Source organism: Lactuca serriola, chromosome 4 (genome assembly GCF_051521515.1).
Source record: "Lactuca serriola cultivar US96UC23 chromosome 4, Lser_US96UC23_V15, whole genome shotgun sequence".
Classification (NCBI taxonomy): Eukaryota; Viridiplantae; Streptophyta; class Magnoliopsida; order Asterales; family Asteraceae; genus Lactuca; species Lactuca serriola.
Genome location: NC_136411.1, coordinates 267,677,264 through 267,694,605, shown reverse-complemented (window position 1 = coordinate 267,694,605; position 17,342 = coordinate 267,677,264). Strand labels below are relative to the sequence as shown.

Here is a 17,342-nt window from a genome sequence, read left to right as displayed (position 1 = left end):
GTCTTAATTTTCCAATGCTTGAAAGTTCTAATTCATCATACTATACAACTTGCATGATTCCAAGTTTCGGTCCAATTGAAACTTGGGTGATGAGAATCTTTCCTTATTTGGTAAATTTAGACACTACCACAAATTAAAGAATCAAATTCATATTTCCACTCTTGCTATTAATGGAATCTTATAAGCAACAAAATTTTCACAAGTGCCATTGTAAGGATATTTTAAAATAGATAAAATCAAAACTTTTCCTTTTATTTTAAAAGCTTTGCGGAAAAACTATCCTTACAGTGCCTATGAAAACTTGTTGTTATCTATTCCTAAGCAAAATATCATAACTCCTAAGAAGTAGCTCAAGAATCCGATCTTCAAACTATGCGATAGAAATCCATCTACGCGATCAGATTCAACATATTCTTTCTATAAGTTTCTTCACTTTTCTTTGATTCCTAAAACATCAACATGTGACCTAGTCACATCATTTATCAAGAATCTCAGAATAGATACTTAGCAGAGTTAGATAGTGGACTTTACCTGAAGTAGAGTCAAACTTATTGACTTTAACATCCTTAGGTAAGTTTGGTAGCTTCGCAACCAATGCCCCTTCCTTTGGCAATAGATACTTATGGACCCTTGATAATAAGAGTATCTCAGACTTAGCCTCTCTCTTTACCATTTGGTCAACCAAGTTGACATGACTGATCCCTTTTCTTTGGGAAGAGAGAGCTTTACTAGACATCCAATGTCATTATTGTCAATGTCCATAAAGTTTTGGGAAGTTGATCTTAGCAAAATAGATAAGATCATTAAGGTTCTTGTAATAGTCTGTTTCATAGGAGTCCCAAAGGAACTCACTATGTGACTTAGAATGTGAGATAACCATTAACTTTCTCAAGACTTTGACACCTAACTCTCCCGGCTTGTCAATATGTGACTACATCTCCAAGATGTGATCACACATAGACCTTTGCTTGCCAATAGGGCTTAAGTGACCTTAAACTTTTCAAGAACTTGTGGGTTAGGGAGAATAATTGGAGGATGTGAAAGAAGTATGATTTCCATCGGACATCATCTTCATTTTAGGAAAACTTGTTTCAAGAGATTTGGGAAGATCATCTTTTGGGAGATATTCAAGATAGTTGATTTAAAGTCCTTAATATAACACCCAATATGAAATATTAAGGCTAGGACCCAACACAATACTTTTATGACTTGGAAGAGGGATGCCGTAATCCAAGCTATAAAATATTTGAAGGTAGGTGAATGACGATTCACCAATTTCCACCAAGATAAGCGAAATGTATTATTAGGTTTTAATTGGTTTTGAAACTCCTAGATTCTTTTGAGATTCATTAAACTTTTCAATGGCATGTTTCAATCTCGAGTGTGACCTTCAGGGTTTGTGTATGGGATGTCGAGGATCACAAAACAAGGTGTGAATAACCATGCAAATATACTTCGTACCCTTAATATTTACCCCTCAATCGATGTGCCGTTTAACCACACACGCTCCACCGATACTATGATAAACATTAACTTACCCTTTTCCTACCTTGTTAAAACAAGTTAGTGTGTCGGTTAACCACACACGCTCCACCAACCAACTTAAACAAAGTGCAAAGTGTAATTTCATGGATTAGCACCTTATTCACATTTTCCTAAGTAAATAAGATTGAATATTTATAAAAGTTTAGTTACTTAGTATTTATCATTAATACTTTTAATGAAAGGAGAATTATAGTCCTTGTCCTACCCGTTCGGCTAACGACCCTCCACCAGTCAAGGAAGCGGTGGGTGAGAGTGGACACCCATTAAACTGCCATTTTTTTAGGTAGTAACCTTATACCCCCTTATAAACCGGCTTCGTGAATGAGGCCTACTAACGGTAAGATTGACTTTACTCTTATACATATATATAAATATTATTAACTTATAATATTATAAAGTATAAGGGTTGAATTTTAACTTTTAAAATTCTAAGGGCTAACTTGGAATTAAAGTATTTATAAGTGAAAACTTTTCAAATTCCAAAACTTGAGGGCAAGTTTTGAAACTATTCAAAACTAATTAATTCCATAACTTATGTGTTTAAAGTAGTTTTAATCCAAAAACTCTTTAAGTTCCATAACTTGAGGACAAGTTATGGAAGACTTTAAATTATTAAAGAATGTAACTTTTCTTTATTTTGTAACTTATGGAATTAATTAAGGTTACACATTTTATTACTTAATGAAGTGACTCTTGAACGTCCATAACATGAGGACAAGACTCTTCAATTTTTGTAACCATTGTCAAATTTTATGAGTTTTATGATACTTAAATGTGACCTTTCATGTAACTTGAGGACAAGTTACACAAACACATTTTAGAATCAACTCTTTGATTAATTTGGATTGAAAACAACAATTTCACAAAACTTTCTATTAATCTAAGCAACTCATAAGAACAAGATAATTGAAATCAAACTTTTTCATGTAATTAGTCTAAACCTTAAACTACTATAAAACATGAATCTATTGAAAATTATCTTTGAAATTGGATTAGCATGAACATTACCACATCAAAAACAAGTTTATAAGTCCAAAAACATCTTAGGGTAATATTCCTAGTCTAATTCCAGCCAAAACAGTCGAATATATGTTGTCTGGGGTTCCAACTCGTCGAGTGCACGAACCAACTCGGCGAGTTAGATGCTTTTTGCCTTGGACTCTGCGAGTCCATCAGTGGACTCGGCGAGTCTGCTATGCAAACAGCACCAAAATTCGATTTTTTAGCTAATTTTGCAAGTATAACAAGAAAACAAGTGTAGGCTCTGATACCATTGTTGGGTTATGAGCATTCTAACACTCCTAAGTGTACATGCAACCCTAAATACCTTGGATCTATGTTTTCTCTATTATACATGCAAATGTGAACTTTCCAAGGTATTCATCCTAACTAGCATAATAACATTGATTCATATGAATATATCAAGTTAGAATTACATACCTCTTTGATGTAGAATGTCTTCATGAAGCTTGAGTGCCTAGTGCCCCAAGTGTGACACCTCAAATGGTTCATGCCTAGTGCCCCAAGTGTGACACCTCAAATGGTTCACACAACACTAAATACACTTGGAATAGATTAGAGAGAAATCCACACTTCATGAAAATCGGCTAGTCCTTTCTATTACACATAGTTACCGATTTTGTCAACAATAATATGCTTATATAGTTAGTGACAATTAGGGTAAATCCTAATTGTCATGACTTTCCATTTCCTTGGATCCATGGGTTCAAATATACCATGGAGCATCCATGGAGCATCTTATGGGTTTTATCCCAACTTGATAATCCATGGAGTCTTAGCCACTATACAAGTATGGATGATTTACACAATCAACCTATATATTTAATTAGTCTTCTTTTGACCACTTAATTAATCCTAGATTAATTATTGATCAATACTAATTAAATAATCTTATTAATATATTAGAACTTATAATATATTAACAAACCTTAAGTGTTATTTCTCTCATTATAGTCTATCCAAATGCACGATGCCATGCAACCCAAATGGACCATGTCGGGTCGGGTCAAGTCTTACCAATTATAGTTATGGACTTAGACATTAATCCATCATAATGTTCCTAAAAATAGAAGAAAGAACTTTACATGGAAACACGAAGATATGATAGGTATAAAAGAGAACTTATAACTCACAAACTTAATATAGATCCTTCTTTCAGTTCTATACATCAAAAGAGAAGAAATTTTGCACCTGAAAAGAACTTGATCATTCAAGAGGAAGTGGAAAAAATTCTCAAAACAAGGATGATCATGGAAGTCAAGTTCCCAAGGTGGCTAGCCAATATGGTCGTAGTGCAGAAGAAGAATGGTAAATGGAAAATGTGTGTGGAATACAAGGATCTTAATAGGGCATGTCCTATGGATCCTTTCCTTTTTCCACAAAAGACTCTATGAGAGATGTCATGGCAGGCCATGAACTATTAACATTTATGGATACCTCAGCATGGTTCCAACAAATGGAACCATCTAATCAAGAGGAAGCCGCCTTCATAACTCCCACAAGTATATATTGCTATGCCCTTTGGTTTTAAAAATACTTGTGCAACATATCAAAGACTGGTGAATCGGATGTTCAAGGACAAATTAAGGGAGACCATGGAAGTCTACATAGATGACATGGTGGTCAAGTCCAAAAAAGCTGAAGATCACCTTAGGGATCTTGAAGAAGCCTTAAATATACTAGATGAATACAACATGAAGCTGAACCCATTCAAATGTCACTTTGGAATGAAGATAGGAAAGTTCATTGGTGACAAGGTCACCAAGAGGAGAATAGTAGCGAGTCATGGCCAATGATATTTGAATGGGGAACCACTCCTTCTATATCTTTCAGTATCTTTGAATGCTGTAAGTGTTGTTCTGGCCAAAGATCTTGATGGTGAACAACATCCTAGTTACTATGTAAGTAGAAGTCTCTTGGATCCTAAAACCAGGTACTCTCACCTTGAAAAACTAATACTTGCACTAGTTACAGATTCATACAAACTAAGACAGTATTTTGAAAATCATTCATTTAAAACTAGCTACCATATTAAGAATGTCATGAGAAAGCCATAAATATCAAGTAGAATGGCTAAGTGGACAGTGAATCTCAACACATATGACATCAAATATGAGCCAAGATCCTCAATAAAGTTACACGAATTATCAAACTTTGTGGCTGACTTTAGTGATGTGAAACATCCCAAAATTCAAGCCCAAAAATTTCATTTTTTGATTAATTAATTCATAAAACATTCATTGGAAAGTATTGTATAAACATGACATCTCAAAACCAAGTATCATATTTGAAACCCACGACCATGAACAAATGTCATATCAGAGTACAATCCCAGAAAACACCATGCGGAAAAATCATATGTGTGTGATGCCATGCTACGCCGCCGGTTCCTTCCCCTTAGACGAAGAGGTACCTGAAACCGAAAACTGAAACCGTAAGCACAAAGCTTAGTGAGTTCCCCCATCATACAACATATCATACAATACCATCGGTATCTTCCAACCGGTAATCATCATCGGTATCTTTCAACCGGTAATCATCATCGGTATCTTTCAACCGGTAATCGACATCGGTATCTTTCAACCGGTAACTGGGGACTATTCCACCCCTACCACTAGCATACAACAGCAGATATAAGCACACATTCAGACATATCCGGGTACTGACCTACCCCTTGGTCCTACGGACCACTATCAGGGAAACTATCCCTATCATGCAACATATCATACAGATATATCACATAACCAAACGCATACCAAACCAAGATAAATTATCACAAAGACAATTATCTTCTAAATACTCCTCAATGGTGGGCCGACATTGTGGCCTTAGACCCACCCCTATTGGAAGGCAACTCACCTCGTATCTGCTGAACTGTGGGGAATCCTCTGACTGCTGACGCGGCTGCTCCGGAAGTCCTCCGGCTAAAATTCCTACAAAACACTTAGTCAGAAACTGACATCTACCCTTAGAGTAAAATGACCATTTTACCCCTTGACCAAGTCAAAGTCAAAGTCAACTTCCAGTTGACCTGACTCGCCGAGTCCCTATCCTTTTATCAGACCTCATACCCGTCTCTACTCGTCGAGTTAGGCGATGACTCGACGAGTTTTCCTTCTAAATGAACACCGACTGAATCCACATCCGACTCGCCAAGTTTTATGAACAACTCGTCGAGTTTATCATCGACTGATACTCATGTCCTGACTTGACTCGCCGAGTTGTATGAACAACTCGTCGAGTTACTCTTCATCCTATGAACACGTTCTGTCCTCGACTCACCGAGTTAATGAACAACTCGCCGAGTTCCATGAAAATTTCCTTGGACTCGCTGAGTCCGTTCATGCACTCGCCGAGTACCATGAATTCCCAGAACACTTTGCTTAGTCCAGAATGTTGGGTCACTCCCCGGGACTCTTAAAAACCCTTCCACACTCAACTGGTCCTTATGACCCTCACTGATATGGGACCAAAACCCTTGGACTCGCCGATTCTATCACATTCCTTACTAAGAACTTCGATTTCTGATGTACAACACTTAACTAAATGATAGATCCAGGCCCCTAAACTCGATCTAGCACGTAAAGTTACAAACTTTACGTGCATGCATGGGACATTAGAGCTTAAAAGGCTCTAGAATGGTTCTTTTGTTGCATGGGGCCTTCCTTGGTGCAAAAAGCAACCTAGATCTGACTTGTGGCTCATAAAATGACATGATACAGAAACCCAAATCTGGAACCATGTTTGCAAACATGGTTGACCACCAAAAATGGCTTATAAAAGACCTAAATCACTCCAAAGAGGGATCTATCAAATGAATGAGCAAGGTTCAGACTTTATACCTTCCAAAGACTGCAAATGATGAACCAAACTCGAATCCTTCCGTCCCCTCTTGATCCTTCTATGCTCTTCCTTCTTTCTTGAGATCAAAACTCACAAGAATCACTCAAAAAGCCTTAGATCTTCTCAAGAACGGCTAGGGTTTGCTATGAGGAGTGTTTGGGAGCATAAAGGGGGAAAGGGGCTGCATAAGGTCGTTTAAATAGGGTGCAAACCCCTGGATTAGGGTTTTTGTCCAAATAGCGGCTACTCGCCGTGTACGGGACTCGACTCGTCGAGTCTGCAACTTAAATCCCATGCCTCATCCCGCTTCTACTCGGCGAGTCAGTCCTTCGACTCGCCGAGTCCAAGGCCAAAATGCTAAAATAAAAGAAGATTAATAACAGAATACATACCAAGAACTAGGTGCTACAAATCTCCCCCACTTATTTTAGACTTCGTCCTCAAAGTCTGCCACTCGATCCTGAAACAGCTCGGGGTAGTGCTCCATCATCTCACTCACCGGCTTCCAAGTCCACTCCGACCCCTTCCGGTGCTGCCATTGCACCTTCATGAGTTCTACTTTTTTGTTCCTCAGATCCTTCGACTTCCGGTCAAGGATCGCTACAGGCTGCTCAATGTAATTCAGGCTGCCATCAACCTGAATGTCCTCCAAGGGTACCACTGCCATATCGTCCACTAGGCACTTCCACAGCTGAGAGATGTGGAAGGTGCTGTGGATCTGACTGAGTTCGGCTGGCAGATCCAGCCGATACGCCACCTTGCCGACCTGGGCTACAATTCTGAACGGTCCGATATACCTTGGGCCCAACTTGCCCCGCTTCCTGAATTGGATGACGCCCTTCCATGGAGACACCTTCAGGAGAACCATATCCTCGACCTGGAATTCCAGGTCTGATTGACACTTATCGGCGTAACTTTTCTGCCGACTCTGAGCAGTCTGAAGCCTGCTCCGGACCTGCTGAATCTTCTCTGTCTTCGTGAGCACTACTTCGGTGCTCCCCATGACTCTTTGGCCAACGTCGCCCCAACATATCGGGGTCCTGCACCTCCTTCCATACAACATCTCAAAGGGAGGATGGTCGATACTCGCATGATAGCTGTTATTATACGAGAACTTCGCCAATGGGAGGTAGGTATCCCAGCTACCTCCGAAATCTAAAACACATGCCCGCAGCATATCCTCCAGAGTCTGGATGGTCCGCTCGCTCTGGCCATCCGTCTGCGGGTGAAAAGCGATGCTAAAATGCAGACGAGTACCCAGCTCGTCATGAAACCTCTTCCAAAACCTGGAAGTAAACCGCACATCTCTGTCTAAAATCACCGAAACTGGCACTCCGTGCCACGCCACCATCTCCCTGATATAGATATCGGCCAATTTCTCGGCCGAGATGCTCTCCTGAATCGGAATAAAGTGGGCGCTCTTGGTCAATCGATCCACAATGACCCATATCGAATCCATCCCCCGCGCGCTCCTGGGAAGCTTTGTGATAAAATCCATCGTAATATCCTCCCATTTCAACAGCGGGATATCCAATGGCTGCATCTTGCTGTAAGGTCTCTGATGCTCGACCTTGACCTTCCTACAGGTCAAGCACTGCTCCACGTACATGCCACATCCCGCTTCATGCAGGGCCACCAATAGTCCAGACGAAGATCCCTATACATCTTCGTCGCCCAGGGATGAATGGAGAATCGGGATTTGTGTGCCTCCTCCATCAGGACCTGGTGCACACCTCCATGATAAGGGACCCACACCCTACGGTGAAGAGTCAATAACCCTCGGCTATCATAGTCGAAGGAGGAAACCTGCCCCATAATTCGCTCACTCTTCCGATGTTCCTCCTTCATGGCCACCTGCTGAGCCTCCCGGATCCGCTCCAGAAGCGGAGTCATCACTGTCATCTTCAGACAGATATCCCTGATCGGCGCTGCCTTGCAGCTAAGCGCATCGGCCATGACATTGGCCTTCCCCGGATGGTAGAGGATCTCACAATCAAAATCCTTCACCACATCAAGCCACTGACGCTGCCTCATATTCAGATTTGGCTGGTCCATGACATACCTCAAACTCTTGTGGTCCGTGTAAATCATACAACGAACCCCATAGAGGTAATGACGCCAAATCTTGAGGGCAAACACAAAACCCCCAACTCCAAATCGTGCGTCGGGTAGTTCGCCTCGTGAGGCTTCAGCTGCCTCGACGCGAAGGCGATGACATGCCCTCTCTTCATCAATACTATGCCCAATCTTGCGATGGATGCATCGCAGTACACAACAAAATCCTCCATGCCCTCTGGCAGGGCTAAAATTGGCGCCTCGCACAATCTCTATCTCAGCGTCTCGAATGCGGCCTGCTGCTCAGGCCCCCAACGATACACCACCGACTTCTTAGTCAGTTGGGTGAGCGGAACTGCTATCTTGGAGAAGTCCTAAATGAATCTTCGATAGTAGGCTGCCAAACCTAGAAAGCTCCAAATCTTAGATGGAGACCTCGGAACCTCCCAATTCATCACGGCCTCTACCTTGGCCGGATCTACCGAAATCCCGTTCTGGTTGACAAGGTACCCAAGAAACTGCACTTTGTGCAACTAGAACTCACACTTGGAGAACTTAGCATACAAGTTCTCCCTCCTCAAAGTCTCTAGAACCTCCTGCAGATGCTCCTCATGTTGCTCCCGCGCCTTGGAATAAATCAGGATGTCATCAATAAACACTATCACAGACCGATCTAACATCGGTCTACACACGCGGTTCATGTGATCCATGAACGCAGCAGGAGCATTGGTGAGCCCGAAAGGCATCACCACAATCTCATAGTGGCCATAACGTGTCCGAAACGTAGTCTTCTGCACATCCTCCTCTCTGACCCTCATCTGATGATACCCTGAATGCAAATCAATCTTGGAAACCAAGATGCTCCGTGAAGCTGGTCAAAGAGGTCATCAATCCTCAGGAGTGGGTAGCGGTTCTTCCCCGTTACCTTGTTCAGCTCCCGGTAGTCTATACACATCTGATGCGACCCGTCCTTCTTTCTCACAAACAGAATCGGGGCTCCCCAGGGTGAACTGCTCGGTCTAATGAAACCTTTATCTAACAGCTCCTACAATTGTGTAGACATCTCCTGCATCTCCGGAGGAGCCAACCGATACGGTGCCTTGGCTATCGGAGCTGCACCAGGAACTAGGTCGATCCTGAATTCTACCTATCGTTCCGGAGGTAATCCAGGCAACTCCTCGGGGAATACGTCCGCAAACTCCCGTACCACGGGTACATCGTCCACTGTAGCCCTATCCGTTTCCCAGGTATCCATAACATACGCGACATAACCTGCGCAACCCTGCTGGAGGTAGCGCCTAGCTCTCACTGCTAAGCATAAAGCTGGTCCTCGCTGTGGCCTCTCGTCCTGGATCACCAGCTCTCCCCCGCTTGGGGTCCTGACCTTCACCAACTGCTACGCACAATCGATCACTTCCCCATTGGGGCTGAGCCAACCAATGCCTCACCTTGTTCCCACGCAATGGAATTGGAACCAAGTCTACCAGGTAGCGCTCCTCAAATAACCACAACACACAATCTCGAAATACCGTCGATGCCCGCACCGAACGGTCGTCTACAATCTCTACCTCTAGAGGGCAATCCAACATGCCCGAAGACTCGGAAAATCTCTTGCTGAGCGCAAGAGACACAAATGACTGGGTAGCGCCCGAGTCAAACAATACCAGAATCGGGATGCCGTTCACATGGAACGATCCTAAACAGAGCACATATCAATAACACAATCACAACAAAAAGAAGATTAGTGGGAAAGAATCATACCCGTCACCACATTGGGTACAGTGCGTGCCTCCTCGTCTGTCAGCTGAAATGCTCGGCTCCGCACCACTAGAACCTCTGCCTTGACCTTCCGGCCATCTGTAACCTGCATCGTCCCTGAGACCGGCGCTACCGTTGGCACTGCTGCTGATGTTGCTGTCAATCTCAGGCAATTGGCCCTTTTGTGGCCCCTCTGATTGCAATGGAAGCAAATCAGGTCTGTCATCTATACCGCATGGGCGGGGGCAGTACAATCCCTGCCAAAATGCCCCACCTTGCCACACTTATAGCAGCCCGAACCCGGTCCAGTGCGACAAGCTCCCTCGTGTGACCGACCGCATTTCCCACAGCGGTCCCGTCCTGCCTGGCCTTTTTCAAGACACTAAACGGGGAACAACACCAATTCGCCCAATTTCAATTGCCAAAATTACCCCTATGCTTAACCCACCCAAATACCATAGTTATAATGTTGTCCACAACTTTAGAAATGGTTGTAGGCACTTGATTAAAAAGCCTATCATTCCGGCCCTTCCAAATACACCACAAACCTCCGTACAATATGGCAAGAAAAACCTTCCTGTTTTTTTGGGCAGTTTCCCCACTTAGCAGCAAAATTCAAAGCTTCAGAGACCGAGGAGAAAGAGACGAAAGGGACATCACACCACTTAAAAATCCACTTGAACACCTCCTTAGCGAGATCGCAAGCAATAAGCAAGTGATCCGTATCATCCACACCATTAATGCAAAAGAGACACCTGGTAGAAGCAACACCCACACCCCTCCTTGAAAGAGCCATGGAGGAAGGGATACCATCCAAACTAGCCCTCCAAACAAAGCAGATTATTTTTAAAGGGACAAGATTCACCCAAACGGTTGTACTATTAGTCCCAACGGTGACTTTGGAGTCGATGAGCTTACGAATGTCTCTAACATAGAACTGCCCATCATTAGAAAGCTTGGATTTCCAAGAGTCAGGATCCGAGGACAAGGTAACCTCATCGAGGAGCCGACAGAGTTGGGCCAGTTCTGCCATCTCCACGGGGAGGCTGGGATTTTTCCTCCAAGCCCATAAAAAACCATTCGAAGAAAATCTTTCTGCCAGAAAACAAGACTTACGTTTATCCAAGGCATATAAGTTAGGAAACCTTAAAGCCAAATTTTCGTCACCAATCCAATTGTCAAGCCAAAACAGGGTATTCTGCCCCGACCCAATTTTGGTAGATATGAAATGATAAAAGTCGAGGCCCATCTCTCCCAAAATTCTCGAAATAAATACAATATTATTCCAAAAAAAAGCTTCTAATAGCAATATTATGTTGAATTTCATTACATTGTTTATCAAAACTTTTATAGACATAGATATGATCATGTCATCGAAACTGCGTTAGTTTGTTTGATTTATTTACATTGGTGGGGTATCGTCAACCAAAATTTGCCAAACACTTATTATGAATGCATGAAAGTGTTTGATTCTAAAAAAACACATTTTTAGAACGTTGGAACTTTCCTATGTCTAGAAATAAAATCAACACAATAGTAAATACGCAAAGTGGGTTCAAAGAAAGAAGTTTATGTTGATATTTGTATCAGAATGTCTTAATTAAAACATAATTTTAACCACCCGCTCATCAACATGAACCGTGTCAAACGTACATTCAAAACATCATACACATATTCCTTAACACCAATGGTATATAATAAGAACATGGCCTTATTATTCCACAAGGCATTCTCCAAAACTCTTTTCATTTAAAAAACCATCAAACTAAAATATTTCTCCGCATAAAATAACATTATAAGTCGTATCTTTTAAATATAATGCAAGGTAGATACATGTACATGTCTAATATTTAAATATCAAACACCAATAATAATTGATCAACATATTTTTTTACAACATCCTAAACAAACACCGTAGGTCAAACATGAACCTTATCAAACATCCATTTCATATATCATAACTAGATTCCTTAACAACAATTGTATAGAATCTAAAAGCTAGCCTTATTATTCGACTAAGACATTCTCCAAAACTCTAGTGATTTGAAAAAACTTTTGAATTTTTTCCTTATAAAATAACATTACAAATTGTATTCGGTTAATATTACTTTCGTTATAAAATTATTTGTTTTTTATATATAAAAAAGTTTTCTTAGGGATCTTGTAGTACCCCCAACTAAAAGAATTGTATCACATTTTTAATGCATGAGATTGGATAACTACATAAGATATATCTTTTTCGATTTCTATAGCTAATGTCGAGAGTAAGTTGCGAAATAACATAGATGATCAAGTTTTGAATGATTGTTTAATAACTTTTATTTAGAATGATGTATTTCTACAATTTCTTGATAACAATATCATTGATTGATTTTAAAACCTAAATCCTAGGGGATTCAATTGTAACTTTTATTATTTTAAATCTTTATAATTATACCCCGTAACTTTTTTACAACTTCCTAAAGAATTGTCGTGTTGAGAACGACCCTTACCCTTTTATTAGTGTGTGTTTGTGTGCAGATGTTACCTATATTTTATTCAAAAGTTTGACTAAAGCTGCAACTTTAATCAAACAGTAGGGCATATCTGTAATTTACTCTATAATAAAGGGATCTGATTCGTATAAAAATCACCTACATGTAATAAATGGCGAATGTATCTGTGCATTTTAAGAGACATTATATGTGTACGGAACAAGTTTTATATTATTATTCATTAAAAAATGCACCATGTTTAGACATATTTTGTCTCGACGTATTTTTAAATATTTATTCATTAGATTTGCTGAAATTTATCATATACAGGCAGAATCAAAACCAAGCTTAATCTGTTTTGTCTCGACGTTATTTTATATTCTCTGTCGAGATATAAAACTATTTGGCCGACTGACTTTATGATTTATGAATCGGGTGCATTTTAAGAGACCTTATACGTGTTTCCATTTGCTTCGGCAAAACTGATACTAATTCAGTAATTTGGCTCTATAATGATAATGGCTAGTCTCGTTTGTTTTAATTATAATGAATACGATAACATCAAAACATTTTCCATTCTTTTAACAAGTGTACGAATACTTCATAAAAGCTAATTTAATTGTACGTATAATTTATTTATCCCATGTCCACATATATATACATATATTCCTTGCGGGATTTTGCAAGCAACCTACTTTGATCTATTGTTATAATAGGTCAAATATATAAACATGTATTTGTTCTTTAGCTTTTTGAGAAAACTGAAGGAAATGAAAGAAAAATAAGACTTTTTTATTTTTTTTTCTTCGAAATATTTTCCAGCGATTTTTATAGGAAAACTTACAAGTATTTCTTTATATAAAAGTTAATAATAACAAAAGGATTGTTCTTATTTTAAACTTCTCAAGAGTCATGAATATATCAGTTCTTTTACTTAGGACTGAGACACAAAGAAAAAAAAACAATTGAAAATTTATTCAAAAAAAAAAGAAAAAAACTACTATTTGAATAAAATTCTTTACGTTTTTCCACCTATCTAGAAAAAAGTTCGAGGACACTAAAGCGCCAAACGTGGAAACCACACAAAGGATTCCCCATCTACACGTCCTCGACCCTAAATTCAATTTCTAATATCATCCTCGTAGTTCTACACTTTTCACGATTTCTACCCTAAATGTTTACAGGTATTCATAATCCGCCAGACTGGAAATTTAAATATTTCATCTTGGTAATTGTAGGTCGACAGAAAGCCCCCTCACCCCACACGTTGCTCCACGTGAAATGTTGCTGAAAAATAGACCATATTCTTTTTTTGAATATTTTGTGTTTTCATTTTGCTTATTTTATTTAAATTAAATGTCTATTTAAGTAGTTTGTCGAGTTAAATTCCGGCGGGTCCACGTCTTAAACGCTACCATAGTGATGTTTTCTTTTATAGTTTGGGATACAAAAACTAAAAATATTAAAAATCGAATCAAGATTAAAGAGTTCCGTAAAACCAAACTATTATAAAAAATCAATAGCTTGGTTTTGATTATCAGATTTGGCCCGTTTTGGTCTTTTTTATATAAAAATTGGAAAAATTAGATCTAAATTAACGAACTAAAACAATGTCTTTATTTGAATAAGTATGTTAAAATTCAGTCTTTATTTGATTAAGTATGTTAAAATTCAAAATAACGTAGATACACATACCACTTTCATTGCGGAATCAATTAGACGCCTTATACAATTTACCTTATATCACTTTAATTGCGGAATCAATTTGACCTATTAAGAAAACAAACATCCCTAAAATGGTGAAAGTACGTTATGTTTTTTTTTTCATAAGAAATATTAATAAAGACGTAGCGGGTAAACGGGCAAATATCCTTATACAGTTGTTATGATTCGTGGAGTCCAAGTGAAGTAGATGGTGCTATGTGGGTCCATCTCCATGAGAAGCCATCGGAAGACAAACGATCTGTAAAAAGAAAAACATTTTACAAGCTTGTACAGATTAGGAAAATTTTGTTGAAACGGAGTTGAACCACACCAACCATCTTTCCAGAATAATATCGTCACATATGAACCAGGAGTGAGTTGGAATATATGTTGGCTATCAACACCAACTTTCCCAAGGGCTATAACAACCTTATGAATATAACACCATACACCGTTTGAAGTCTTTCTAGCGATGTTTGTTGCAAGTTTTTTCATTAGATTATGTATGGAATTAATGACTTTTCCAAAGACTTCCTTTTTCATTCATCAATCGCCACCACCACTTGATCAACAATGCCAAGTTTTGTGCTTTTAGGGTAGAAACTCTCAAACCTCCATCCGCAATTGAAGTCGTACTTTTTTAACAAGATGCCCAGTGTATCTTTTTTTCCAGCTCACATCCTCCCCAAAGAAAATTACGCCAATTTTTTTTCCTAGAGAATCGATTACACCTTGGAGAGCTTTCAAGAGTGACATATAATATGTGGGGAGACTATTTAAGACACATATGATTAAGGTAATGCGACCTCTAAACGAAAGTGACTTCGCCTTCCAATCCGAAAGTTTGGATCAGAATTTATCAACAGTTGGTTTCTAATGTTTTTTCAAACCCATATTTGCCCCGACTGGAACTCCCAAATAAGTGAATGGAAATGTACAAACCGTACAACCTAGTACTATGGTCTTATCCTGCTGATCAAATGAAGAGATGCCAACACCAAATAGTCGGGATTTCAAAAAATTGACCTTAAGACCCGAGGCAATATGAAAACACTTCAATATTGTTGAAAGATTCTTAATGTGGACCCGATCCCAATTACCAACAAATATCGCATAATCGGCGTATAACAAATAGGATAAGGATGGTTCGTTCCCTGGAAGCTTCAAACCGTGGATTAAGGATTTATCACAGGCATTTTTAATAGCAAGGTTCAAACCCTCTATTGCCATGATGAAAAGGAATGGTGATAATGGATCTCCCTGACGAACTCCTTTAGAAATTGAGAATTACTCGGTAGGTGATCCGTTAACTAGAACTGAAGCCCTTGAAGATGAGAGGCATCTTGAAATCCATCGTCTCCATCTGGTTCCAAAATTCATTTGACACATGATGAAATCTAAATAATTCCAATTTGTGGAGTCAAAAGCCTTATCAAAGTCCACTTTAAAGAAGAATATCTTCTTTTTGTATTTCTTAGCCCAAGAGTAAACTTCATTCATTATGAGAGGGCCATCTAAGATACTACACCCTTCAATATATGCCCATTGTACCTCATCTACCACAGAACCAACCACCCCGTTTTAACCGAACTGTAAGTATATTTGCAATGATTTTATGCATGAAACCAATGAGGATTATGAGACGATAATCACCAAGGTTGAGTGGGTCGGGGACTTTTGGGATTAAGGTGATGAAAGAAGAATTGCATTCGTTAGCAAGGGAACCATATCTTTCAAAGTGCTTGACAAATCTAAAGATATCCCCTTTAATTATTTCTCATTTGGTTTTAATAAGTTTGAAAGAGAACCTATCGGGACCAGGCGCCTTTTCTCCACCATAACACCATAACACTAATTTTATTTCTTCCATGGAAAATGGAGATTCCAAGAGTGAACTCTAAGCCAAGGATAGTTGTTGAAAATTTGGGGTTAAAAACTTTAGCCTGTCAGGACAATTTTCATGAAATTTGTTTGCATAGAAACTGTGGATTTCAGATTTAATTGCAATTGGTCATGGACTCAATCTCCTTTGATCATTACCCCGAGGATTCTATTTTTTCTGTTTATATTTTTGAGCATCTTGTGAAAATATCTTGATTTCTCTTCACCATCACAGATCCATTTGATCTTGCATTTTTGTTTTAGGTCAAGCTCAACAATTTTCTCGAGGTCCAACATCTTCTCCTTTCCTTCTCTCCATGAGGCTCTTTTATATCAGAGAGTTCCCTTGATTATGCAATCTTTTCTAAAATACCAATCTTTGACTTCAATTTTGTGCGAGGCTATTTCTATACCACTTTAATTAAACACTAAGATAATCATCATCCATTTATGTTGGTTGATATTAATTTTAGTAACTTAGCTGTTATTGTTAAATCTCATATATATATATATATATATATATATAATATTAATTTTGAGTTTACTTATGAATAGTACCCAACTAAACGGGTACTATTCATCAACTTTTGGCTCAACTTTAAAGTTGGTTGATTTTGGTCCTTCTATTGCACACGCCACTTTCTGCCACGTCGTTTTTTCTAATCTGTACACGTGTATATCATCAGTTTTTTATTGTTGCCTGGAACTCCAACATGTTCTTCATCTTTATTTTTTCCATCCAAAAAAAATATCGATGAAACATGCCTACGATATTGGCGACGAAGGTGGTCGACATCGATGAGTTCACTTGTCGCAAGAAGAAAGGGGAAGTAGATGCTCGCTGACTCTGACTCTAGCCTCATGAATTTCTCGATTTAAGCCCTAAATAAAACCTAAGAACACTTGCAATCGACTAAGAGAAGGGTGAAAAGCAACATGGATTGAAAAAAGACGAAAAAAGGAATCCACATTTGTTCTTGATAAGCAATGGACGTCGACATAGAAAATGTGAGTTTCTCTTTTGATTTCTTATTGTTGACTAGAGTCTGAAACATTAAATCA

At 39.2% G+C, this 17,342-nt stretch overlaps 1 protein-coding gene across 1 annotated transcript; it reads right to left on the bottom strand.

The window, feature by feature from the left end:
• Positions 1-10,738: 10,738 nt before the first annotated feature.
• On the bottom strand, positions 10,739-11,254 carry LOC145099338 (uncharacterized). The gene has a single exon (XM_079036922.1). The coding sequence runs from the start codon at positions 11,252-11,254 to the stop codon at positions 10,739-10,741; it is 516 nt and encodes a 171-aa protein (XP_078893048.1).
• Positions 11,255-17,342: the final 6,088 nt, after the last annotated feature.

Coding starts and splice junctions, on each gene's coding strand:
- LOC145099338 (XM_079036922.1), bottom strand. CDS start 11,254: ATGGCAGAACTGGCCCAACTCTGTCGGCTCCTCGATGAGGTTACCTTG.